Genomic DNA, 27,089 nt, shown 5'->3' with positions numbered 1-27,089 from the left:
AAAATTTTTAAAAAATAGGCAATTTATACTCCCTCAAAGAATTTTAGAATTTAACTTTCAACTTTATAATTAAGCATCTTTATCCTTTAACTTACATATATAAATCCCAATATAATTTTTTTTCTTTTTGGGTCATATCCGGTAATGCACAGGGGTTACTCCTGGCTTTGCACTCGGAATTACTCCTGGCAGTGCTCAGGGGACCCTGTGGGATGCTAGGAATCAACCAGGGTCAGTCGTATGCAAGGCAAACACCCTACCCGCTGTACTATCACTCCAGACCCTCAAGATAAGGACTTAACTGCATGTTTTATTGAATTTTCACTTGATTTGCTCAAGAAAAATCAGATATTCCCTTTTCTTTGTGCTTACTCATTATTCGAAAATCACTAATATTTGCCAAGAACTAAATTGGGCAATAAGGTATTCAGATGCCTACAAGCACTTATAATACAAAGTAATGCCTGTTATAATGGAATCTCCATAGGGTAAAATAAGATCAAAACAAACATACATACATACTTGGAGAACTAAAGGATTTTTAGTGGAAGTGACACTTTTAACATGCTTTTTAAAAGGAGGAGCAAGGATTTGAAAGGCAGACAAAGGTATTTGAGATAGAAGAAAATGTAAGTCTAAAAATAACTCAGGCAACACAATCTAAGAACATGTCCACAGAACAGAGTTTATTAGGGCAGTGTGACTTAAGGAGCATGGTGGGAATGGGAAGCTGCAGATGGGGTGGAGGGTGTGTAGGGGTATGGTGTGGGGGCGCAGGGACAGAGGAATCCTGAGACAATGGTTCAGGGAAACAGACACTATGGTGGAGGATGGGGTGTTGGAATGCTTTGTGCATAGAGCCTAGCACAGACAGTACTGGAAGATTGTAAATCACAGATCTAAAATTAAATTTTAAAAAATACAAAGAAAGGCCAGTTTGCTTGCATGCAGCCAAACCAGCACTGATTCCACCACACACCATACGGTCCCCCTGAGCACTGCCAGGAGTGATTCCTGAGTGCAGAGTCAGGAAGAACCCCTGAGTGTAACAGGGTGTGGCCCCAAACAAACAGACACAAATAGAACTCCAGACCAGAGTGATAGCATAATGGTCTGAGTGCATATTTTGTTGGCAGCTGGTATTTGATATCCACTACTGGGCCCTTCCTCTGGGCACCACCAGATGTGGTTCAAAAACCAAAGATAAATAAATATCATAAGTTATAGTAGCTTTAATATTTTTTTCTGTAGTCTTTATCACTTCGTGTTGCCATTTACTTAACTAGAATATAAAATTTTATCTCATTGAGAAAGAGGCAGGCAAACCAACTCTGGAAGCCCCAGGAAAATAGACAAACAAGATTTGGGAATAGATTTCCTCCTGTCAAGAAACTAACAGAATGCCCAGAAACTGAATCAGAATTTATTACATAGAAGTTTGTATAGTATTAAACAAATGTAAATAGAGTCAGGAGTTGGCCTCAGATAATCAAGGTATTAAGACCATGGTACATGGAATTTTGCTTATTTTTGTCCTTTTCTTGGTGAAAAAGATTTCTGAGTGGTAACATTAATTTGAAAAAGATTTGTAAAGTCATAAATAAACAGCTTAAAATATTGCATGCAGAAATAAGCATTCATTTAAATGTCAGTTGTTGATATCATGTATCTAAAGTAATTGGGGGCGGGGGTAAGGGAATGGGACTACACCTAGTTTGTGTTCGGGGTTCCTTCTAGCTCTGTGCTCAGTCACATGCAAAGCAAGCATCTTAAACCCTATTCTATTTTTAATCTATAGAAGTGAATAGTAATAGTAATGTCATTGTATTAATATACAGCATCTTTATCCAAGCATCTGTTGATTAAAACATTTAATTCCTTTCATGGTTTAGTTATTATAAACGATACAGTCATAAACATGGGATTGACATGATCTTTTTTCTTTACATAGATCACCTGTATCACCTGCTGTCCCATTGCTCATCAGTTTGCTCGAGTGGGCGCCATTCATCCCAGTTGCATGCTGGTGTAACCCAGTGGCACCTGCTCGCTCCAGGAACACAAAAAGCATCAAACCGTTTGTTCAGGTTCTTAACGAAGAAGTCCGAACATCTCATAGGTGGGCGGCCAGGTGTTCTCTTGACCTCAAAAACAGTAACAATAACTGGCCTCATTTTCCTGACTTTCTGAAAGAGCCCCCAATATGGCAGCAGTGGGAAGTACAAGTAAGGAAAGGCAGACAAAATCTCGGGGCCTATCAGGTCTGCCAAAACGACGAAACACTCATATGACTGTCTGTACTTTCAATCCACGTATGCTGGCATCAGACGCATCCATCAATAACCTGATGTTGCAAGCACAGAGGATCAAGTACGATATCATTGGACTGACCGACACCAGAAGGCCTCAACCACATCACGTTGTTTTCAACACCGGAGAAGAACTGTTCCTCGGAACATGCAACAGAAGAGGCATCGGTGGTATCGGTGTCCTCGTCAACACGAACGTGGCCATGAGCATCAATTCATTCAAAAGCCTAACAAACCGAATTGGACGCTTACGTTTGAATAGATGTGGCTCACTGCCGGCAGTTTCTGTCTTCGTCGTCTACGCACCAACACCCAACGATACCAAAGAAGAAATGGAGAAGTTCTACATGGACCTGGAGACGTTCTATAAAGAAGACCACGCCTTCTACAAGATCATTGTCGGTGATTTTAATGCCAAGATAGGACCGAGGAGATCAGCCGAAGAACTCCACATCGGGACCCATGGCCTAGAATGGGATGAACAGGGTGAGAGACTGTCTGAGTTCATCATGTCGACCAAGACCATCCATGGGAACTCACAGTTCCAGAAGCCCGAATTTAAGCGTTGGACATGGGAGTCTCCTTGTGGACGGTTCCACGATGAAATTGACCACGTCATATTCAATCGACGGTTTTGTCTGACTGATGTTGCGGTTATCCCAAAATTCCAAACGGGATCAGACCACCGTCTCCTTCGTGCGAAATTTTATTTCTCGGAGCACGAAGAAAGGAGTGCAAAGTTTAAGCAGATAACTCCCAAAACGACCACCAACTGGGAGCTCTCTGGCACTCCTGCAGTAGTATCAGAAGATGCCGTCACTGACAACATCGACGAGGAATGCGGTCGACCGGTTCAGCACCTCCGTGGATGTTCGAGGAATGTCAGGAGTGCCAGAAACAAACGCCTGTCTTCAGAAACTCTCGAGCTCATTCGCCAACGTGGTATTGCTCGATCCTCAGGCAATTTCAAGCTAACGTCTGAGCTGGCAAAGCGGTGCAGAGAAGCGATAAAGAAAGACCTCAGAGAGAGAAGAGCAGCAGCGTTGGCTAATGCGGAAGAAGCCGGGAAGAGTATTTGCAGCGCCCGCCCGCCTGTCCAACAAGACCAAGATGACTGCCCCCCGACGTCCTGATGATCTATCACATCTTCTAGAAGGGCAGTGGAGAAGATTATCCACGACTTATACTCGGATCTCTTTGATAGCTACGTCCATCTGCCCACATGCCAAAATTCCGCAGGAGGGATAGGTCGTTCCCAGTGTTCTCCCTTCTGAAATCTGACACTCCGTGCAATGACTTTACATAGATACCTGAATTATTGAATTTCATATGGTTTCTGTTTTTAACTTACTGAAGTAGTTCCATTCTGTTTTCCAAAACTGAAAGCACCAATATACGTTCTCTTCAACCCTGGCACAGGGTCTCACCACCTTCTCTAATACTTTTTTTTTGGGGGGGGGAGGGTTAGCTTATCACTAGACCACATCCCTAGCATCTGTGTTGTCTTAATATTAGGATAGGATAGGATGAGCATCTTTTCATATGTTCTCTGAAAATTTGCATATACAGTTTTTAGAATTCTCATATTTTGAAAGCATTTGTTTAAGTACACTTTGAGAGCCTTTATTTTATTTTTTTGGGGGGGGTCACACCCGGTGATGTACAGGGATTATTCCTGGCTCATGCACCCCTGGCGGTGCTCGGGGGACCCATTGGGATGCTGGGAATCCAATCCGGGTTGGCCCCATGCAAGGCAAACTCCCAACCCGCTGTGCTATCACTCCAGCCCCCTGAGAGCCTTTATTTCTATCAAGCTTACCATTTCTTTTAAGTTGCAAACATTGCTAGCAAAAATGGGTTAAAGAATTTTACCTGGGCATACGAGCAAACACAATTCAGTACCTGGTGTGGGGCAGGGAGACCCTTTCAATACTTGTTTTGTATCTTTAAAACAATTTTAGTAGTATGTTGTGGTTCAAGTGTTAATTCTATTTCAGTATCTTTATTCCACCCACCTTTCTTTCTTATCCATTTTTCTTAGTTTGCACTATCCTCCTCATAGGACATCCACTATTATTGCTGCCCATTTAGAAAGGTATGGGAAACTCTGTCACCTCATTACTTCTGCTCATTGCATCTCCAAGGCATTCACTACAGAATCTGAAAAAAATCTTTTAAAATGTTTTCTGATTGATTACTATTGCTGAATGTTCTTAAAATAAAATCCCAATTTTAACCATTGCTCAGAAAATCTGCACAATCTAGTCCATGTACATCTCTAAGCCAAGACCTTCCTTCTTCCAGCTTGAATAGAGAAGGGATCACTAAGAAAATGTTGGCTTGAGGAACCAGTCGGGATGGTAGATGTATGCGGAAAGTAGATAAAGGACCAAACATGATAACCTCTCTATATCACAAACCATAATGCCCCAAAGTAGAGAGAATGGGGAATATTGTCTGCCATGGAGGCAGGGGGAGGGTAGGAAAGGGGGTGTGTACTGGAGATACTGGTGATGGGGAATGTGCACTGGTGGAGGATGGGTGTTTGATCATTGTGTGATTGTAACCCCAAAGTTTGTAACTATCTCATGGTGATTCAATAAAATTTTTAAAAAAAGACCCTTCTTGCCTTTTATGTTGCTGCAGCCCCTCAGATTTTCATCACCCTAAAGACTACAAAATTTGCCTTAGTATTTGCACTGTCACTCCCCCCCACCAAGAATATCACAGGCTTCCCCTCTTTCTGTGTTTCACATTTAAGTCTATGTCCTGGGAGACAGTGCCCGTGACTTTCCTGTCTAAACAGAATCCCTCCAACTAGGCTGTTTACCTCTTTCACAGAACACATTACAAGTTATAATTAGATGCCCTGCCTGCCTCATTGCTTTTTCCCCCCCTTCCCTCATCTGTTGGAGGTCCACTGAAGGCAGAAACAATGTTTTTGCCTGCATAAGCTAGGAGAGTGTCAGGCATTTACCATGCAAGATCTGAGGAGGAGGGGCTGGAGAGGTAGCACAGTGGGTGGCGCAGCGGGTAGGGCGTTTGCCTTGCAGAGACTGACCCAGGTTCGATTTCCCAGCATCCCATATGGTTCCTTCCCCTCCCCTGCCTCAGCACCTCTAGGAGTAATACCTGTGCATCGCCGGGTGTGACCCAAAAAGGAAAAAAAATCTGAGGAGGAAGGGAAGGTCAATAAAGTATTCAAAAAGCACAAGATATAAATTCTTTAAAATTCTTTTAAAAATTATTTCTTGTTTTTGAAGCACAATTGGCAGTGCTCAGGAGTTATTTCTAGTTTAGACTTCAGGAGGGTCTTTTGGCGGTGTTCAAGGCACCACATGGTGCCAGGGATCAAACACAGACTTCTGGCATGCAAAGCATCTGCACTAACCCTTTGAGCATCTCCCTGACACCAACAATTGTCTTTAAATAGTAGAAATTTCAAAATGCTTCTCTACTTTTTTTTACACAGTATCTTCCAGTGATGAACTGTGCCATAGAGATAAATCAATATATTTATAAATATGATAGCAGAAGCAGTTTTTAGCAGATAACATACCCGGATTTTAGAAAAAACTGTGATTGTAGGGGGAAACGAGTACTTTTTAGTCTTTTTATTAAGTAAATATTACTCTAGTTTGCCAGAAACTGTTTAAAAATAGTTCTCCTCTGTAAGGCTTACCCCAGTAATGCTGAGGTCAGGGACTGTCTGGATTATCTGCAGCCTAAATGCCAACTTTGTAAATTAAACCTGTCAAGTGACAGCTTTTCCATAGCATGCATAACCAACCTTTAAAACTTATTTATACTCATTCCCTTTCTCTGGCCAGATTAAATTTTCCCTTCCTAAGCTATTTTTGTCTCACTTCAGACAGTGGCATAATTCAACATGTTCTAAACAATTACATGGAATCTGGCTCTACTGATTTCCAGCTCTCAAATGATTTTTTTTTTCAGGATGTAGAGCAACAAAGGGAAATTGTTCGAATTTACTAAAAGTGAGAAGAGTTGTACCGGAGCGTCTAGGTCACAATAAAAATAGGCTATAAAAATGATACGGATTTTTATAGATTTAACACAAAATGTCCCAAGGAAATATTTTCTTCCAGAATGCAAATGCAAATCTAGACTTCTTTGTCCACCACAACTGTGGACTCTGTTCTCAGGGGTCACTACTGGCAGAGCTCAGAAAACCTTATGTGGTGCCTCAGATCTAATCTTAGTCAGCTGCTTGCAAGGCAAGCACATGCCTCTTGTACTATATCTCTGGCCAGTATGACAATTTTTTTTAATATAAAACTATGCTAATTTTTTATTACTGAAACACCACGAGGTATAGTTAGTAGACTTAGAAATTTTTGTGCTTGGGTTTCAGTTATATACAATGATCAAGTACCCATCCCTCCACCAGTGCCCGTCCTCCGCCGCCACGAGTCCCAGCATCCCTCCCACCCCCCATCCCACCCTACCTCTGTGGCAGGTCATTCCCTTTTGTTCTCTCTCCTTTTGGGTTCTGTGGTTTGCAAGAGAGGCATTGAGTGGAAATCATGTTTGGTCTATAATCTACTTTCAGCATGCTTCTCCCATCCTGGGAGGATCCTCCCAACACCCTTTATTTGATGCTCCCTTCTCTATCTGAGCTTCCTTTCCCCCTAGCACGTGTGGCTGGCCTCCAAGTCATGGAGTAAAATTCCTAGTACTAATCCTGGCCACTCCTGGGTGTTAGTCTCCCATTTTGTTGCTTTATGTTCCCCAGATGAATGCAGTCTTTCTGTGTCTATCCCGCTCTTTCTGACTCATTTCCATTAACATGATACTTTCCATGTAGTACCACTTGTATGTAAATTTCATGACTTCATCTTTTCTAACAGCTACATAGTACTTCATTGTGTACCAAAGTTTTCTTTAACCAGTCATCTGTTCTGGGGCACTCAGGTTTTTTTTCCAGATTCTGGCTATTGTAAAGAGTGCTGCAATGAACAAATGCAGATGTCACTTCGACTATACTTTTTTGCCTCTCTGGGATATATTCCCAGGAGTGGTATTGCTGGGTCAAATGGGAGCTCAAATTCTTATTTTTTTTTTTTAATTTATTTATTTATTGAATCACTGTGGGAAAGGTTACAAAGCTTTCAGGTTTATGTCTCAGTCATGCAAATATCAAACACATTTCCCTTTACCAATACTTATTTTTTCCCATGAAGAACCCCAATAAAACCCCACCCCCCACCCCTCCCCGTCCCTGTGAGGCAGATGAATTCTAGTTAACACTCTATCCGCTTTGATTAGATTGTTTCAATAAAAGATTCACCACTATTATTTAGAGTTTACCCCCCCCCCCCAAATCAGACATGCTGAAAAAGCATTGTGAAGTGATTTGCTTTCTCCAGCTGGGTTCAAGAATTAAATGTTGGTTTTGGATTTCTGCTATTTTACTTATTGACCCTGGAAGTATTTCTACTGAAAGTCAGATAGTTAAGAAATTGGTTTCTGTGTTCTGGAGTCGTGGCCGTGCTGGAGAGCCGCTCGTGGGGGGCAACTGGTGGCCTCGGTAGGGCGTGAAGGGCGGAGCGAAACGCCCCCCTTCCCATGAGGTTTTAGTCGCCCCCACACTCCCGGCTCATACCTGCTGTCCACAAGGCTCCCATGTGGCCGCCATCTTTCTTTCCAGAGAGGAGAGGGCGAATGGGGCAACACCCTTTCCCCTCCGGCAGACTTGATGGGCTGGATCAATGCATAGTCCATTCACTTTTCTGCTCCAAGCTGCTGGGTTCTGCATTAAGTCCTTGTGCTTCTGGGGCCATGGCCGTGCTGGAGAGCCGCTCGTGGGGGGCAACTGGTGACCTCGGTAGGGCGTGAAGGACGGACCGGAACGCCCCCCGACCCATGAGGTTTTAGTCGCCCCCACTCCCCCGGCTCATACCTGCTGTCCACAAGGCTCCCATGTGGCCGCCATCTTTCTTTCCAGAGAGGAGAGGGCGAATGGGGCAACACCCTTTCCCCTCCGGCAGACTTGATGGCCTGGATCAATGCATAGTCCGTTCACTTTTCTGCTCCAAGCTGTTGGGTTCTGCATTAAGTCCTTGTGCTTCTGGGGCCGTGGCCGTGCTGGAGAGCCGCTCGTGGGGGGCAACTGGCGACCTCGGTAGGGCGTGAAGGACGGACCGGAACGCCCCCCTTCCCATGAAGTTTTAGTCGCCCCCACACCCCCGGCTCATACCTGCTGTCCACAAGGCTCCCATGTGGCCGCCATCTTTCTTTCCAGAGGGAGGAGGGCGGAAGGGAGCAACACCCTTTCCCCTCTGGGCAGAAATGATTGCCTGGATTAACGCATAGTCCTTTCACTTTTCTGCTCCAAGCTGCTGGGTTCTGCATTAAGCCCTTGTGCTTCTGGGGCTGTGGCCGTGCTGGAGAGCCGCTCGTGGGGGGCAACTGGTGACCTCGGTAGGGCGTGAAGGACGGACCGGAACGCCCCCCGACCCATGAGGTTTTAGTCGCCCCCACACCCCCGGCTCATACCTGCTGTCCACAAGGCTCCCATGTGGCCGCCATCTTTCTTTCCAGAGAGGAGAGGGCGAATGGGGCAACACCCTTTCCCCTCCGGCAGACTTGATGGCCTGGGTCAATGCATAGTCCGTTCACTTTTCTGCTCCAAGCTGCTGGGTTCTGCATTAAGTCCTTGTGCTTCTGGGGCCGTGGCTGTGCTGGAGAGCCGCTCGTGGGGGGTGACTGGTGACCTCGGTAGGGCGTGAAGGATGGACCGGAACGCCCCCCTTCCCATGAGGTTTTTGTCGCCCCCACACCCCCGGCTCATACCTGCTGTCCACAAGGCTCCCATGTGGCCGCCATCTTTCTTTCCAGAGGGAGGAGGGCGGAAGGGAGCAACACCCTTTCCCCTCTGGGCAGAAATGATTGCCTGGATTAACGCATAGTCCTTTCACTTTTCTGCTCCAAGCTGCTGGGTTCTGCATTAAGCCCTTGTGCTTCTGGGGCTGTGGCCGTGCTGGAGAGCCGCTCGTGGGGGGCAACTGGTGACCTCGGTAGGGCATGAAGGACGGACCGGAACGCCCCCCTTCCCATGAGGTTTTAGTCGCCCCCACACCCCCGGCTCATACCTGCTGTCCACACGGCTCCCATGCGGCCGCCATCCTTCTTTCCAGAGAAGAGAGGGCGAATGGGGCAACACCCTTTCCCCTCCGGCAGACTTGATGGCCTGGATTAACGCATAGTCCTTTCACTTTTCTGCTCTAAGCTGCTGGGTTCTGCATTAAGTCCTTGTGTTTCTGGGGCTGTGGCCGTGCTCCAAACTTAACTCTGACTTTCAGGGAGAAAGATTGGGTGGTTTACTTCTCATTGATCACTTTGTATATAGAGAGATTACGCGGCTTACGCGGCCGCGCGGTTTTGAGAAAAAGTCCTCGTTCCCGCATACTCGAGCTGTGTTTGTAGAGGCTTCTGGTCACCGGGGTTCCATCTGGGGAAGGCGAGATGCGGCGCCTACTCCATCTGGAACTTGCGGGTGAACTTGGCTCTTTTTGGAACCTGTTTTTTCTTTTTTTTTTTCCTCCGGGATCCCGCACGCTCCATGTGTTCTTTCTCTTATGCTTACGGCTTCAAAGATGGCCCAAATTCTTATTTTTTGAGAATCGTCCATACTGTTTTTCCAAAAGGGTTGGACCAGTCGGCATTGCAAATTTTTACAGAGAAAAGTATGGATTTGACAGAATGTTTATTTTTGATCAGTAGGATTTTTTTTTTATCTATATTGGTACATGTGTGTGTGCGCGCCCGCGTGTTTTTGGGGGTCACACCCGGCGATGCACAGGGGTTACTCCTGGCTCATGCACTCAGGAATTACTCCTGGTGGTGCTCAGGGGACCATATGGGATGCTGGGAATCGAACCTGGGTCAGCCACGTGCAAGGCAAATGCCCTACCCGCTATGCTATTGCTCCAGCCCCTATATTTGTACTTTTAATTCTCACTTTGAGGGATATCACTTTTATATCTGACACTTACAAATTAACAACAGCAACACAGCTATTGGCCCATGATTTTTTTCCTTGGAAGGTATTTTTGTGAAAAACTGTTCTTCGGAAATTTCTCTGTCTACACTTTCCACAGACCTAGCACTTTTGATGGTTTTTATTCTCTATCAAAGTTTTTTAATGACTTGAAGTTTAAATTAGTGTGTTAAGAGAATAAAATCATTTTAAAGTAGGAAAGACTTTAGTTCTGAATATTTAGTCACTGGAAATAATTTGTTCAAAGAATTTTAACTTTGTTCTTACAGTAACATAAAAAGTTGTTTCACTTTCAGTATCAATATTGCAAACCACAGTGCCCAAAAGGAGAGAGAGAAACGTGTCCACCTTAAAGGCAGGCATGGGGTGGGGGTTCGGAGGTGATGGGAGAGAACCTGCAGACACTGATGCTGGGAAATATACACTGATGGAGGAATGGGTGTTGAAACACTGTATTACTGAAATCCAATCATGAACATCTTTGTAAAAAAATAGTAAAATTTTTTAAAAAGCTGTTTCAATGCAGCCAAATAAAAGTATTTTACAAATTGATAGAAGCCACTATCAAAGTGCATCTCTTTTAGGAAACTTTTTAAATAGTGAATATAATTAATATTTTCTCTGCACTAGTATCCACTAGGTTGGATACTAGTAATTACCTACTGAAGTATTTGCTTTATTAAAAACATTGGAGATGTAACCATACTTTGCAATCTGATGTTTTTTGTGAGGGTTCGTATTATCACATTTGATTCTTCTATCATTGCAATGCAGTACTCTTGCTTTCAATTTTTTTGAGGTCATACATGGCAGTTCTACTCTCAGCCCTGTATTTGGAGTTAGTCCTAGGTGCTCAGGGGACAATGCAGTACTAGGAATTAAATCTAAACTTCCTACATGCAAAGTCAGTTGCACAATTGATTCATCTCTCTCCAATCCCATGTATCACTTGTTTTGTCAAAGCTTTCTCATAGCACTAACTAATCAGTCCTAACCAGAATCTGAAGCGAGTAGAATAAGTGAAATTATCCCTTCTTTTTACTTGTCTGTTATAACTAGAATCACTCAATGTTTACTGGTAGATGTACAGTTCTTATAAGGAGTTCTCTAATTCTTCATCACCAGAATTTGCTGGTTTGTTGGTTTCTTCAGTGGTTCCTTTTAAGGACCTTCCTCACATGTTCTTAGGTTCTTGACAATCTCCCTTTCGCTTCTGCATTCTGAATATTCTTATGAAAAGTTCTGGTTACCATGATAAGCCCAATAGTGTGTTTTGCTGAGAAAAAAAAAATGAAAAACTAAACTTCACTTCTTGATGAGTATCTTGGTTCTTTCCACCTCACAAAATGTGTTGAACTGGAACAGTTTTCTATTCATCTTAATTAGGGTTGCTTTTAGTCCTTCCATATGAAGGAGCACCCCACTCTAGATATGGCTTTTTCACCTCTAAAAGGATTGTAGAGCATTGTACAAAATTACTGTGTAGCACAGCGGTATGGCATTTGCCTTGCAGGCAGCCAACATGACCGACCCGAGTTCGATTCCTCCGCCCCTCTCGGAGAGCCCGGCAAGCTACCGAGAGTATCTCGCCCGCACGGCAGAGCCTGGCAAGCAACCTGTGACGTATTCGATATGCCAAACACAGTAACAACAAAGTCTCCAATGGAGACGTTACTGGGCCCGCTCGAGCAAATCGATGAACAACGGCAGGACAGTGACAGGACAGTGACAGTTGCTAAACATGGTGGTGATTTTGCAGCATCCTGGGCATTTTTTATACATGAGGTAGAAATTGGACCTGCGCACCTCGCGCTTGTCCCCCCCCACCTTTTCTCTTCTGGAGAGAAATGAAAAAAGCTTTGCAAAAAGGCATGTTCTCCCTAGGTAGTTGTCACCAAAAGTAAAACAGGACACGCATTAAAAGCAGGAGCAGCCTTCTTTCTCATTGACTTTTAGGGGTCATTTCTTATTTGTAGCTGTCTAGAACTCCATTTTACAAACTTGTTGACTCAGTCTAGAAACCCCTGCTAGTAAGTGTGGGTGCTTATTGACAAGTGCAAATCACCTATAATCTGTGCCCCCCAGGCCAGAGGACTTTCTTGACAACGTGACATGGACTTCTTTTCTCTAAGAATATCATCAGCTTGGGGTCACAGATTCTGCTCAGCAACAGAGTGCTTGCCCCGCTTGTGTGAAGCCTTGGGTTTGATCCCCAACATCAGAAGATTCAAGTCAGTAGCCTAAACAGATTGCACTAAGGAGACACCACTACTGCAGTGAACCGCAATGACCTGGGGGCACATAATAACATGACAGTTGCCAGAGACTGACCCGTAACAATCTGAGAATTTAGGGAGCTAATGAGTAAGAGCAGTTGTATCTAAATAGTTGTCTCTCTCAATAGTAAAGTGATTCTCTAATGTTTCAGTCTTGAACTCTGTTTTCAAAGTGGAAGTTTGAAGGTAAGACCAGAAGTTGATAGTTTTGAGCTCAGCTTTTCAAGCTTGAAGAGCAGAACTGACTGGCTAATTCGTGTAAGCACTGCTCATGGTAATTACAGGATCTCTGGATCACAGGGCACACAACTTGTATCACAAGTTCTACAAGAAATCGGGTTAATACTAATTTGGCTATGCTGTTTGCTGAATTTATATCTTGTTCTACCAAATTCATGCTCTGAAAAGTCATCACATAAAAGAACTTACTGCCGTCCTCCCGTTGTTCATCGATTTGCTCGAGCGGGCCCAGTAACATTGTGAGACTTGTTACTGTGTTTGGCAGATCGAATACGTCACGGGTAGCTTGCCAGGCTTTGCCATGCAGGCGAGATACTCGGTAGCTTGCCCGGCTCTTCGAGAGGGGCGGAGGAATCGAACTCAGGTCGGCCATGTTGGCTGCGTGCAAGGCAAACGCCGTACCCGCTATGCTATCGCTCCAGCCCAGCCTTTGGAAGGTAGCTAATCAAATATGATCTTTTTCTAAAGGGGAGGGAAATTGGAGTTCTTTGGGGCTACTCCCAAGTCTATTGGGGTTCACTGCATTCAGTGTTGAAGATCAAGTGGTGCTGGGGAATACAAATCAAGAGTCTTAACTCCTTTACTATGTCTCTGGCCTTCAAATGTTGTTAATAATAGCATTTTATGTGTTGGTGAAGTTTCATTATAATGTTAATTCTTCCCATTTTATATATACATCAAAGGGCCAGAGCGACAGCACAGTGGGTAGGGCGTTTGCACGCTGCCAACCTGGGTTCGATCCCTGGCATCCCATATGGTTCCCTGAGCACTGCCAGGAGTAACCCCTGAGCATTGCTGGGTGTGACCCGAAAAGTAAAATAAACTGGGTGTGACTCAGAAACAAAAATAAACACATTACATATACATCACAATGGAGATGTTTCTGGGCTCACTCGAGAAAAATCAATGAACAAAGGGAGGACAATGACAGTGACAGTGACATATTACATCTGTTGTTAAAAACTTTTATTTTTGGGATCTGAGGTCACACCCTGTGATGTAGGGCTCCTTCCTCACTCTGTGTTCAGAGGTCACTCCTAGAGGACTATACATGCTATAGAGACCAGATCAGAGTCTGTCACGCAAGGCATGTACCTGGTTAAGTACCTTAACCCCTGTACTAACTCTCCAACTCAATACAGCAAACTTTTTCCCATTCACTATTACTATTGCTATTACTTTGACTTAGTTTTAACTGCATCCTGTAGTGCTCCAGACTTAGTTCTAGCTCGAGGCTACTCTTGGCTCATTGCTGGGGTCACTGCCAACTGTATTCACACCATACCATGTCATATACACAGACCTTGGTCTTCTGCATGAAAAGCATGGGTTCAACTCTATATTTCCTAGGCCAAAAGGTTTTCCTTAAAAAAAAAAAAAGATTTGGGGAGGGGTGGGGGTTGCTTTAGTTTCATTTTGAAAAGTTTTTTTGGGCATTTGGGCCACACAAAGCCCTGCTAAGCACTTACTCCTGGCTCTGTGCTCAGGGGCCACATGATGTGCCAGAGATCCAATACTGGTCTACCATATTCAAGGTCAAACCTCTACCTGCTGTATTATCTCCCCTATAGTCTAGAGTTTTTGTGGTTGTTTGGTTTGCTTTGGTGGGCCTAGAAAACTCAACCCGGGTTCTCAGAATCAGACAAGTGCTTTAACACTGAGCCACCTCCAGGGCCCCACACAGAAGTTTTTAATTTTTTTTTTTTTTTTTTTTTTGGTTTTTGGGTCACACCTGGCGATGCACAGGGGTTACTCCTGGCTCTGCACTCAGGAGTTACTCCTGGCGGTGCTCATGGGACCATATGGGATGCTGGGAATCGAACCTCAGTGGGCCGCTGTGCTATCTCTCCAGCCCCAAAAGTTTTTAATTTTTGTGTAAAACTTTTTCTCAAAATACTTGATACTGTCAAAGGTAAATAAAGCTATTTATTAACTCTGGGTGGAGAAATTTTTCTCTTGTGATTAGCGTTTCCTGACCTTGTTAGGAAATCCCATCCATGTCACAATATTTTTAATACTATCTATGTCACTTTGGAGGAACAGGTATATTTCTCAAGCTCTTTAGTTTTTGATTTTGGAAAGCATTCAAACGTGTCCTATTTTATATCAAATTTCCTTTAAAATCCAAATGAATGGACTCTTTGACCCAATTCTTTTTTCTTTCCCTTTCCCAAAAGCAAAAGCCCTCAATCTACAGAGTGTATGTTTACAAGGAAGTTTAATAAGTACGTAAGCTCTGTCTCTAAATAGCAGTTCCAATAAATCCTAAGATGCTTTAGTATACTGGGAACACAATTAGATCCTGAAAGCCCTCTCCATGAAAACAGTAAACAAAAGGCCCCAGTGTTGGGAGACCGCGGTGCTCGAGTCTCGAGAGCAATTCGCAGAGCGCAGAGGAGAAAGGGTTTTTTTTTTTTTTTCAGTTGCCAAGGACAGGTTCGCGCTGATCGTGGGCACCGCGCGATTGTGATAGGGGTGGGCCGGCCGCCGCGGGCAGCACAACCGCCAACTCCGGTTAGGAACCAGAAGGAACGCTGGCGCTTCGGCGCGAGGCCAGTCTAGCCCGGGAGACTCGCGAGGGGCCCGGGAGTGGCCGAGCTGGACGAGGAGCTCTTTGATGCGGCTCCTGCTAACCTTTCACGATCCCACGACCCATCAGGCGGACCTCAGCACAAAGGCCGCGTGGGATTTCGAAATGCCACCCTGGAGCCGAGGCGGCCGCCGGCGGGCGTCGGATGAGGCGTGACCAGAGACGCCCCGACCCCGCGCTCCGACTGCCCGGGAACGGCCCCCGCGGCTCCGACAACTTTGCGGAGCTGCTGCTGCTGCTGCTGCTGCTTCTGGGCGCTGGGCGAAGAGCCCTCGGGGGGCTCCAGTTATCCGCCCCGTCTCAGCCGGGGGGTGGGGGGCCGCGGCAGCAGACGGCCTTGAGTCACCCGCTTAGCACGGTCGCGGGACAAAAACATTCGATGACGGAGATTTGGAGGGGGACACAGGTGCCAAGGTAAACCGCTGGCAACTCCGGTGGCGGTTCTGACTTCCGGCAGAAGCTACGCAGGGTGTCCACGCGGGCGGGGGTGGGGTGGGGGGGGGAAGGATGGACCCCGATCCGGCCCCTTAAAGCTCTTTTGTGGTCGAAGTTGCAGGCAAAACTTCCTGCGACAGCGGTGCCCTCCCCGGTGGGATTCCCCCCCCACCCCGCACCCCGCACCCCGGAGAGCCTCAGGATTCCTTCCGGTCGCCCGAGCCAAACCACCCCCACCCCGGCTCGGCTCTCGCCCTCCCCGCCCCTCCCGTCCCCTCCCCCGCCCGCGGGAGATGCTCCCACCTCGGCGCTTCGCCATTCATCAACCGGTTCACACCGGCGGCAGCCGCCGCGCGGTGGTGACGTCCGCGGGGGCGGGGGAGGGAGGGAGGAAGGGGGGAGCAGGGTGGGGGGAGTGGGCGGGGCTCCGCCCCCGCTCGTGGGCGTGGGGCCCGCGGAGCCCCGGGCGCCGATTGGCGGGCGCGGCGGCCGACGTCAGGCGGGCTATAAAAGGCCGGGCTTGTGACGCAAGGGCGCCTGGGCGCGTGCATTGGCTCTCGGGACTGCGGGCCGGCTCGGCGACGCGCTCTCCTCGGAGCCGCTCCACTGCATGGTCGAGGCTGGTGCCCCCGCTGCCGCTCGTCCCGCAGCCGCCGCCGCCGCCGCCGCCCCGCGACTACCACCACCACCACCACCACCACCGCCCCCTACCCTGCCGCCGTTGCCGCCGCCGCCACCACCTGTGTCGCCGCCGCCTCGGGACCGGCTGTATGATTAGGCCACAATCTTCAATGAGTAAACATATTCCTGTGAGTAGCCGTCGTGCCGCCGCCGCCCGGCCCGGCCCGGGATTCCACGAGCTTCTCCCCCCACACAGCCCAAGTCCTCGCCTTTGTTAGGAGCCCGGGCGTCCGCTGCCTCCCGGATCGGGGAGTCGGGGCGTCCCCGGGGCTGACGTAGGGGGAGCGGAATCGGGCGCTCCGTGGTGTGTGTGGTGGTGGTGGGGGGGGTCGGCCCGTGGCAAGCCGACCGCGGGGGGAGGCGACTGCTGCGGGTCCCGGGGGTTGGGGGGGGCGGAAGCCGCTTTCGGGGTGCGACGCGGGGCCCCGGGTTTCTGGCGGCGGCCGAGTTGGGGGGACGAGGCGGCGTGTGCCCAGGCCCCTTTGTTTGGCCGCAAGGGCGCGCGCGCGGGGGCCCGCCCGGGGGCCGCCGCAGACGTGGCCCCGGGCCGGGTGGTGGCACGCGGGGGGGAGGCGGGGCGGCTCGGCCCACCCGGGGGTGGCGGTGGGGGCTCTTGTCGGCGTCCGGCCGCCGCCGCCGCAGACAAAATGGCCTCGGCGGCCGGCTGAAGAAGGCGCGGCGCGAACCCCGTGATTGCGGCGCCGAGTCGGGGCGCCGCGGGCGGCTCCCGGCCCCCTCCTCCCCGCCGTGGGCGCCGAGCCGCGGGGGTTTGGGGTGGGGGGGTGGCCTCTTTCATCTTCCCGCTCTTCCTCGAGAGCTGTGGTGGCGGTGGCGGCGCTGCGGGGGTTCGAGCGGGCCCGCCGGGGCGAACGAGGTGAGCACCCGGGCTGCGGCCCGCGCGCGCGCGCGTGCGTGCCCCGCCCGGCACCCGCGGGCGCCACCTGGGAACTCGAGCCCTTCCGGCCGCTTCCCACGCCCCGGGCGCGCGGGGGCTCCCGGGTGGCACGGGGCGGCGGGGGGGGGGGTGGGGGACAGAACGGAACAGGCCGAGGCATGTCCTCGCTCCTTGGCAACGGCCGCGGCGACCTTGGCTCCCCGAGCGACGGGCGGGGGTGGGGGGGTTCCCGGGCGCACGCACCGAGCCGCCTCTCTGGCTCGGGGCCGGAACCAATCTGGGAAGGGCCTCGAACCGGGATGGGGTTTCCCCGGGGATCTCCCCCCCACCCCCCAACACACACACACCGGCTGGGGGGTGCGGGGGCCAGTGGATGGGCCCGGTCCGGTCGCAGAGCAGAACTCTGGAGCTGGTCGGCTTCCCCATCTGCCGCCGCTCCCGGAGCGTTCAGTGGTTCTCTCCGGTTCTCTCCGGCCCCGGGTTTTTATTTAGAACCGGCGCGCTGCTGGGGATCCACGTTCGGAGCCGGTGCTTCCCGCTCTTAACTCCTTCTCCCCACCCCACCCCCCACCCCCCGTCGAGTTGGGTTCGATGGCCGTAAATCGGTTGGGAAACCGTCGAGTTAGCGCCTTCCCCCGAGGAAGCCGCGTCTTACACATGCTCTAGTCGAGGTGCATCCGCCAAACTTCCGGACGGGAACCGACGCCCACCCAACAGGATGGGACCCGGCGGCCGCGCGGGTTCTAATGGCCTGGCCGCTGCTCTCTGACCGATTTAAGCGTTACGCGGAAATGGCTTTGCTCCCCCGGGTATATTTGCTGCGCGGCGTCCAGTTCATAAGTCTGAGCGGAGGTGGAGTGTGTGTGTGGCGGGGGGGGGGGGGGTGGGTTGGTGGTGGAGAGTCTTGGGGTGTTTCCGACCTGCCAATCATGAATCGTTTGAACAGGAGACCCCCGAAGCATTGGGGGCGCCTGGGAAAGAGGTTCAGGGTTACTGCTTCCCCCTCCCCCCACACTGAGGCACGTGCTTCACCAGCCACTGGGTGGCTCCACTCGGGGGAAAAAAGCAGTTGATTCTGTTGCTTTTGAGGCTTCCTGCTGAAACTTGCTTGCACCGAATCCCTTAGACTTGGTGGAGGGAGCTTTCTTTCGCTGCTAAAATATGGGACTAGGGGTGTGAGATACGGGCCCCTACTATCAGCTTCCAGTTGGAAAAAACAAGCTGGAAGGCCTCTATGAAATGAGTCATTGCTTTTAACCGTGCACAAGTATCTAGTTCTTTCATATATATGAAAGCTGCTGGAAGAGATAGTTGGACACTTCTTATCTAAGGGAGTAATGTTCAGGATATAAACTGAAAGCATTAATTGAACTTGTGTCCAGATTACTGCAGTCTATACACTGTAATAAAGGCCTTGGTGGTAATTAAGTCACTGACTTTTAAACCCAAGGAGCAAGTAGGTGAAGTAACAACCTTGAGGGTTCATTTGAACTATCTGAAATTATGAAAGTTATCTTCCCTCCTAGATGAACTTTTAAGCAATGCCTCCTGAGGCTAATTGCTTTGCTTTGGCATAAAAAATGATTTTGACTTCAGGATTTTAACCCTCAAAATCTAGCATTTTCCAAACTATCAAGAGACTTAACTATTTAAGCAACTTAACCAAATAAAGATAGAAAACATAAAGCATTAGTTACACGCAGGCCGGCACTTAAGAGTCTAATAATATATATTAATTATTAGTATTTCCTAAGTCCTATTACTATTTTTTAAGTCCTCTCCTCCTGCTACACAGGTTATTTCAATCTACTTAGAAACTTGATATCAGCATCAGTACTTTTTGTATATATATTCCAAAATAGCCTGTGAATATTTTGATGTTTGCTGTTAACATACAACTTGAGTTCTTAAAGGGGATTTGAGAAATTCAGAATAATTTCAGCCTTAAGTTGAAAAAAATTTTGGTTATAAGGTAAAAGTAGTATCAGGCAAATATCACTTAGAGTTGTGAATAGGACACCTTTTTAAGATTCATAAGCAGGGTACTTGATACATAAACTTCCAGAGACTTGAATGATGAAAATGGTAACTTAATAAATTCTTCAAAGTAAATGTAGGGAGATGCGTTTGTTTAATTATCTTGCATCCAAATTCTGTAAATTGGAAAGGAGTATATTTGTTCTTTTGAATTGGAAAACAACTTTTTTTCCCTCCCTTTCTCTTTTTCTTTTAAACAGCAGTTCTGTGGTGTTCTTGGTCACACATTTATGGAGTTTCTGAAGGGCAGTGGAGATTACTGCCAGGCACAGCACGACCTCTATGCAGACAAGTGAACTGCAGAATTCTTGCTACTCCACCAAGAAGCCCCATAAGAGTGGTTAACCTGGACACAGACGTGTTGAATTGAAATCCACAGATCATTTTACAAGAGTTCTGACCTGGATGGGGTAAACCTCAGTGCACTTCCTTTCTATTGCCTCAGTATTACTGGATTGAAGAGTTGCTGCTTCTTCGTAGGAGGTTCATTTCTCATTACTCCCAACTCCATTACTCAAAGCACTGGGAATTTCAAGTGGAGTGTATTGAAGTAGACTCAGTTTCTTTGCATCATTTCTGTATTCAATTTTTAAAATTCTTTCATAACTGAGTGTTTTTTAACTAAATTAACATGGCTCGAATGAACCGCCCAGCTCCTGTGGAAGTCACATACAAGAACATGAGATTTCTTATTACACACAATCCAACCAATGCGACCTTAAACAAATTCATAGAGGTAAGGTTTGATGCTTTTTTCTATTATCTATTTTTTTAATTTTAGTAGATGTACTTTATATCTGACAATAATACTATTGAGATTTTGAGATGGGCATGTTTACAATTCTGATTTCCAGAAATGAAATAATTGGTTTCTGTGGGGGAGAGAGAAAATGTTTATGCACTTTGCAGAGAACAGATATTTGAGCTTAGATATATGGATTAATGTCTATAGCATAGTTTACTTAATTTAAGCTCATACGTGAACAGTATAGCTTTCTTTTATTTTGTACTATATAGGTTGAAGGCTGTCAGTTGAGGTTTTTTTTTTAATCTGCTTTAATACTATAAACCTTTAAGTTCGCGTCTTAAACCCAACTTTGATGTTTAAGTATCCAGTAGTGTTTAATATTACTTGAACATGTGTATATATGTTATTGCTGATGCTCAGGAGCAAGAAATAGACCTCATAGATCATAGGGAAATACTTGAATTTTTTTATTCTATTGGAGTCTTACTAATTTTTTTTTTTAATTTTTATTAGTGAAACACCATGAGGTACAGTTGTATACTTACACATTTTTGTGCTTGGGTTTCGATTATACAATGATCAAATATCCATCCCTCCACCAGTACCCATTTTCCACCACCATGGATCCCAGTATCCCTCCTGCCCCCATCCCCTCCATCCCCCCCTGCCTCTGTGGCAGGACATTCCCTTTTGTTCTCTCTCTCCTTTTGGGTGCTGTGGTTTGCAAAAGAGTCATTGAGTGGCAATCATGTTCAGTCCATAGTCTACTTTCAACATGCATCTTCCCTCCTGGGAGGATCCTCCAAACACCCTTTATTTGGTGCTTCCTTCTCTATCTGAGCTGCCCTTTCCCTTATAATGCCCGGCTGGCCTCTAAGCCATGGAGTAATCCTCCTGGTACTGATCTCGGCTATTCTTGGGTATTAATCTCCTATTTTGTTACTTTATATTCCCTAGATGAATGCAGTCTTTCTCTGTCTATCCCTCTCTTTCTGGGAGTCTTAACTAATTTCTAAGGTGTTTTTGTTTTAAATGTTGTATGCCGTTTTTACGTGCTCTAGGAAATTTAGGAGGCTTATTTTCATTTTGTTTTGGCAATGCTGTGGATTAAACCAGGACTGGATGCATGCAGAGCCAAACTACTCTAGATCTAGTCTCCAGCTCCTCTTTAAAAGTAGTTTTATTATAATGATTATGAAACATACTGCAAATGAGCAGATGTTTAAAGAATTAATGTGATTGAGTCAAGTCAGATTACTTTGTCACGAGTGTTCTATTTATCTGAACTGTGTTCTAATCCTCTTTAATGCTTTAGTTACTATGACTAAATTCATTGTAAATATGTATTTCTTTTTTTATGCTAGTCCAGTTATGTCAAAGATGTTAGTCTCAGTGGTAGAACAGGACATGTGTAAGTTCCTTAGTTCTAACCCTAGGGCTGAAAAAAAATGATGCTGTTTCATTAACCAGCAAACTATTAACGATTTTAAGTATTTTTACTTACTTTTTTTTTCCCTTTATTTTATTTTATTATTTTTTTCAGTTGTAGATTTACAATTTTTTGTGTACTTACTTTTTAATGTATGTTTTACTCAGGAACTTAAGAAGTATGGAGTTACCACAATAGTAAGAGTATGTGAAGCAACTTATGACACTACACTTGTGGAGAAAGAAGGCATCCATGTTCTAGTACGTATTAGTTCTGTATGTGCTTATGGGTCTATGCTAAAAAAATACATTTCTAGTTAAAGGGGTACTTGGAATTGTAGTTACTTGTGTGGCGTTTGTATTAAACTAAAATGCCTTGAAATTCTTCATATTTAGGATTGGCCTTTTGATGATGGTGCACCACCATCCAACCAGATTGTTGATGACTGGCTAAGTCTTGTAAAAATTAAATTTCGAGAAGAACCTGGTTGTTGCATTGCTGTTCATTGTGTTGCAGGCCTTGGGAGGTAAGAGAATTTTCCTAAGCCCGTTTAATATGTTTTGATTCTATTGAAAACTCCAGTAAAGTTACTTGTAGAACTAAAAGGTTATGTCAATAACAAAGAAAATTTGTCAGTTCAGATGTAACTGACATGTTCTGGGTGTGATAGGTATAGTTTACTCATCCTCAACTGTTACTTTGTAAAGAATGAAGTGGGAATTCATGGGTGGTGTCAGGGGCAAGTCTTCATAGATAAGATGTTTGCTATGAAACTGCTGGTAATCTTATTTATTTACACACTTAACATGTGCTATAAGTATTCCACATAGAAATATGATAGATGAGACTATTTTGGGATTAGGAATGACTTGAAGAATGGATTTCTTCAGTATTGGGTTTTGGAAACCAGCTTATAAGGATTCTTTCTTTATCAGAGCTCCAGTACTTGTTGCTCTAGCATTAATTGAAGGTGGGATGAAATACGAAGATGCAGTACAGTTCATTAGACAGTAAGTATTGACTTTTTATTTTCATTTCTTTGTTGAATATCACTGAATAATTATACCGTTTTCCATCCTACATGACCTTTTTTTTCCTAATATAAAAACCAGGAATTAGGGATCTTTTCTCGCCTTTTTTGTAAATGGGCTCATATTACCAAAACTTTTCATTCATTCATTCATCATCCTGTTATTCGTCGATTGCCTCGAGCAGGCCCCAGTAACGTCTCTTTCATCCTAGCCATGAGATTATATTCAAGGCTATTTAGGAGAATGAGACCCATCATTGTTACTGGTATTTGGCATATTTGGTACGCCACGGGGAGTTTGCCAGACTCTGCCCTGTGGGCAGGCTACATTCGATAGCCTGCAAGTTTGTCCAAAATAGGAATGAGATAATAAGATGTCATAAAAAAAAACCTTTAGGCCAATAATAATACTTTGAATTACTGTTTTACTTTGAATTTTTATTGAGATAGTTAATGTGCCGTGAAATGCACAGGTCTCAACTCTTAACGGAGTTGACGATAGAAAAACCACCAAGTAAATCAGTCAATACAATATAGAGAATAGTTTGATTTGCTTCGGGAAGTGTCTGTATACCTTTTGTAGTCACTTTCCTTGCCATCGGATGCACCCTTCTCACTTGATTGCCATTGTCTTGTTTTAAAGTTTTGACTCACATTAAATTTAGAAAAATAACTTTGTACTACACTTGGTGTTTATAAAATCGGCCCGTCTTAATTCTGCATTGTCACAACATACTTATCAAAAGATGAAATGGCACAGGAGAGAAGCTTGAGCTACAGTAAATATTATGATAGTTATTACTTCTAATTACTCAAGAAATTTATTTTTTTCCCCCCAGAAAGCGGCGTGGAGCTTTTAACAGCAAGCAACTTTTGTATTTGGAGAAGTACCGTCCTAAAATGCGGCTGCGCTTCAAAGACTCAAACGGTCATAGGAATAATTGTTGCATTCAATAAAACTGGGGTGCCTGATGCCATTGCCTTGGAAATGGAACTTGAGCTAGGACCTGATTTGTCCACGTACTGGCCAACATGTTGGCTTGGTGAATAAGTCTAATGAAGCTTCCATGGAAAGCAGTTTCACCAGTCCACAAGCTTGACAGAATTGCATCCTCTGTATTTGGCTTATGATCAACCTATTTGGACACTTAGCAAAAAAATTCTTGCTACTCAGCATTTAAGATGTGCTTATTGTTTGTACCGATTCTTTCCTGAAATCATGCAGTATTGAATAACGTCTTTAAATCTATTCCCAGGCCAGAGTTTTATCAATATATAAGAAATTTAGAGAGATTAGGTGCCAAAATACCCAGCACAATACTTGTATATTTTTTAGTATCGTACAGAACTAAAATCCCAGGAACTATGAGCACTCTAGACCTTATGTGGTTTATTCCTTCAGTCATTTCAAACATAGAAAGTAGAGGATAAGGTTATTTGCCTGCTCACTTTATGTTTACATCTCCCACATTCATACCAGTATACATCAGGTTTGTGCACCTTTTTTTTTCTTTTAAGCCAAGTCTTACAGTGATTAGGGTCTTTCTATAAATCTCATTTTGTGCTGTTATGGAAAACCTCCAGTTTGAAACCTGCATTGTACAGAAGCACATGTCTTTAATGTCTCCAGACAAAAAAGCCTTACAGTTTATTTTATTGTTTGCACTTTGGGGTGCAACTTAACAGGGAGGGCCTGGAAAAAAAAAGAGAACAGGAGGGGGGGCTAATAAGTATTTTTAGTAAAATATTGCCTTTGTCTTGTGCAGAACATGTAGAATATGCTGTTTAAGTTAGGGTTTTTTTTCCCCTTTAGAGATGCTTTATTGTACCTGAAACAATTGTTAATCATAAATTTTTCTGATTTTAATTTTTTCGTACTTATCTGAAGTTGTTTACCAACTTATTTTTGTTTGAAGTGTGATTTTTTTTCCGCAACCTCTTGCAAAAAAAGTGGGTTTCTGCTAATGAATTGAGCAGATATCTAATATTTTATATGCCTTTTGAGCTGTGTAACTTAATATTTGGATACTTGATAATTTGTTTTATTATGTAATTGATAAAATGGTGATGTGTATTAATGTTAGTTCAACCATATATTTATACTGTCTGGAAATGTGTGGTTGTCGTTCCGTGGGAGAAATAATTGTCCGTGTTCACCAGCTTGTAAAAACCTAGTGCGAGAGCTTCAACATCTAAATAAATAATGAAATGCAATTTATCATTGAAATTGTTTTGCTTAAGGTTAACTTGTAGAAAACTGGATGAATTGTAGTTCACATAATGCCATTTGAGGTCCTGTATATAGTGTCCTTGTTTAGTTTTTGTTTCTAGCAAATGAAGGATTTAAAATGAAGTTAGTGTTTTAGTTCTTAACTCCTTGTAGGTAAATTTTGTAAGGATCATGAAGGCTGTTTAATATTAAAGTGCTTCTCATTATTTCCATTTTAATTAGTTAAATCATTTTAAAGGTTTAGATAATTTTAAGCCAGTGTAGTATTCAGAGGATAAACAATAAAGTAGCTTTGTGGCTCGGTTCTAATAATTGTTCATTGGTTTGTGAGCAACTTTCATTTGCAAATCAAACGCTGTTACAGGCTTAGAAATTAGTTTGAACTTAAGTATTTGGCACCTGTGGGCTTACTAAATTTTGTTCAGTGACTTGAAATCTTTTGCTTATCTATTTTTAATTTAAAGGGGATAATCAAGATAAGGCCATCGTCTTAACTTTTTTTTTAATGCTAAGTTCAAAATTTGAGTAAAATTTGGCATCTACCTTTTACTTAATGTACTACGCTTGCAGCTGAATAATGTAGTCCATCTTGAGTTCAGAGCCAGGGCAGAAGCAACAAGTGGGGCACACAGAGGTGGGTGGGGGCTCTTTGGTTCTCTAGATTTAGATCTTTTGTGAATGGGGCAAGTTAAAAATTTTTAAACAACCTCCTCGGTAATTTTGTGTGCTTGATGTAAATGACAGTTGTTGCGTACCCTGTGGAATAGCATTGTGTATGAGGAGGTGTCATGAATAGTGAAAAACTATTTTTTAAAACTAATAGTTTTATTACAGTGTTGAATTGTATAATGGTGCTAAATTAAAACCTGTAGTAGAATACATCCTGGAAGATCACTTATATCTAAGAAAAATTTTAAGTGAAATATGAGTTGATAAATACAAGAAATTACCATATATTGTTTTAAAACTTGGTTACTTGGTTTTGGATAACAATATCCCTCAATAGCATGATGTATAAAAAGTGACTAGTTGATTAGGTTTGTCTATTGGAACCTTAATGTTGCTGAAATGTAAGTAATGTGATTACTGAATCAACCAGAAAATGCAGTCTCTTAGTTTGAGGAAAAACCTAGAAATAAATGTACCATTGATTATTTTGCAGCTCACTGCAATCTTCATTTATTACTCCTAATGCCCCACTTTTCTAGGACCAGGGTTACCTTATTCCTATACATTTGCAGCTTTATGCCTAGAAGCTTTCAGCCCAAACATTTTATTAGAGTTCTTTTGCTGCTAGAACAGCCAAGTGATAATTTGAGTCCAAACTTCTTTAGAACCTCAATCTCAGGGATGTTTTGAACTGTCATACTCATCTGCTGATTACTAGGCATTTAATAGTATGGGCAGAAGTCATGAAAGATCTTATCCCCAGACTTGGTCCTTTCAGTAACTGAGAATACAAAAAACTTCCAGGCATTGTACTTTTAAGTGACAAATCAGTATCCTAGAGCATAAATTTGTTCGGTTTTTACATAACGGCTGGGAGGGCAGTGTCCAAAGGATTATATAGAGGAATATTGGCACTCAGATGTGAAAAGTTTCAAAGAGGAAAGTAATGAAAGCAATTTGTAAAGCCAACTTTGCTTTCAATGAAGTTTTTCAAAGTACATTTGAAAGTCACATTAAGTAGTTTCTGCCACACAGGGTGCATTACCTAGTTTAAACCTTTAAGGGTATCAGTTTTCTGAATTGTTTGGGTTGATTAGCCTAAGCAGAACCTTGAAAGGAAAGCATTCAATGGGTTAAGCCAGTTACATAAAAATAGTATAGCTACCTTTCAGTAAGGATCTCATTGTGAGTTTCACAACTACCCCCAAATGATTCTGTACAGTTGTGATTTTCTAAGCCAACAGTTAAATTGGCAAATGGTAGGACTATACTGTGCCGAACACTATCATATGAGTTACTGAATTGCTGTGCAGTTTCTCGTTTCTCTTAAAGTACTCCTGTTAAACACTGATTGCCCAGCGCAGGACCTTCTGCTTCCAAGGCAAATTACCACTAAGCTATATGTTCCAAAATGGTGATCTTTATAAACTAATTTAGACAGAACTCTTACCTTTTAAGGGAAAAATCTTAGAAATTAAGATAAGCTAAGATTGATGC

General features: G+C 44.6%; 3 protein-coding genes across 13 annotated transcripts in view; all 3 read left to right on the top strand.

Moving 5' to 3' along the window:
- LOC130019223 (craniofacial development protein 2-like) overlaps nucleotides 1–4,865 on the top strand; it is a 41,448-nt gene extending 36,583 nt beyond the window's left edge. For all 10 annotated transcript variants that reach the window (XM_056109847.1, XM_056109849.1, XM_056109843.1 and 7 more), the window contains one exon: nucleotides 1,952–4,865. In XM_056109847.1, coding sequence (XP_055965822.1) covers nucleotides 2,204–3,442 — 1,239 coding nt within the window. In that variant the 5' untranslated portion in view covers nucleotides 1,952–2,203 and the 3' untranslated portion in view covers nucleotides 3,443–4,865. The remainder of the gene's footprint in view (nucleotides 1–1,951) is intronic.
- An 11,542-nt stretch (nucleotides 4,866–16,407) lies between these two features.
- On the top strand, nucleotides 16,408–19,819 carry LOC130019226 (uncharacterized). The gene is made up of 2 exons (XM_056109857.1): nucleotides 16,408–16,682; nucleotides 19,687–19,819. Exons 1-2 carry the CDS (start codon nucleotides 16,644–16,646, stop codon nucleotides 19,780–19,782), a joined length of 135 nt encoding a protein of 44 aa, XP_055965832.1. The 5' UTR covers nucleotides 16,408–16,643; the 3' UTR covers nucleotides 19,783–19,819.
- A 265-nt stretch (nucleotides 19,820–20,084) lies between these two features.
- On the top strand, nucleotides 20,085–26,084 carry PTP4A1 (protein tyrosine phosphatase 4A1). Of its 2 annotated transcripts, none has more exons than XM_056109854.1 (5): nucleotides 20,085–20,222; nucleotides 21,831–21,923; nucleotides 22,059–22,189; nucleotides 22,599–22,673; nucleotides 23,537–26,084. In XM_056109854.1, the coding sequence occupies exons 1-5, from the start codon at nucleotides 20,118–20,120 to the stop codon at nucleotides 23,742–23,744; spliced, it is 612 nt and encodes a 203-aa protein (XP_055965829.1). In that variant the 5' UTR covers nucleotides 20,085–20,117; the 3' UTR covers nucleotides 23,745–26,084. The 2 variants fall into 2 exon arrangements, with proteins under 2 accessions (XP_055965829.1, XP_055965828.1); XM_056109853.1 differs by having other exon boundaries at nucleotides 23,533–26,084.
- Nucleotides 26,085–27,089: the final 1,005 nt, after the last annotated feature.

This window comes from Sorex fumeus, unplaced genomic scaffold (assembly GCF_029834395.1).
Source record: "Sorex fumeus unplaced genomic scaffold, SorFum_2.1 ptg000008l, whole genome shotgun sequence".
NCBI classification, from domain to species: domain Eukaryota; kingdom Metazoa; phylum Chordata; class Mammalia; order Eulipotyphla; family Soricidae; genus Sorex; species Sorex fumeus.
This window is presented reverse-complemented; position numbering and strand designations above follow the sequence as displayed.

Coding starts and splice junctions, on each gene's coding strand:
- LOC130019226 (XM_056109857.1), top strand. CDS start 16,644: ATGATTAGGCCACAATCTTCAATGAGTAAACATATTCCT. Junction 16,683..19,686: donor CAATGAGTAAACATATTCCT/GTGAGTAGCCGT, acceptor TCTTTTAAACAG/CAGTTCTGTGGTGTTCTTGG.
- PTP4A1 (XM_056109854.1), top strand. CDS start 20,118: ATGGCTCGAATGAACCGCCCAGCTCCTGTGGAAGTCACATACAAGAAC. Junction 21,924..22,058: donor AAGAAGGCATCCATGTTCTA/GTACGTATTAGT, acceptor CTTCATATTTAG/GATTGGCCTTTTGATGATGG. Junction 22,674..23,536: donor GCAGTACAGTTCATTAGACA/GTAAGTATTGAC, acceptor CCCCCCAGAAAG/CGGCGTGGAGCTTTTAACAG.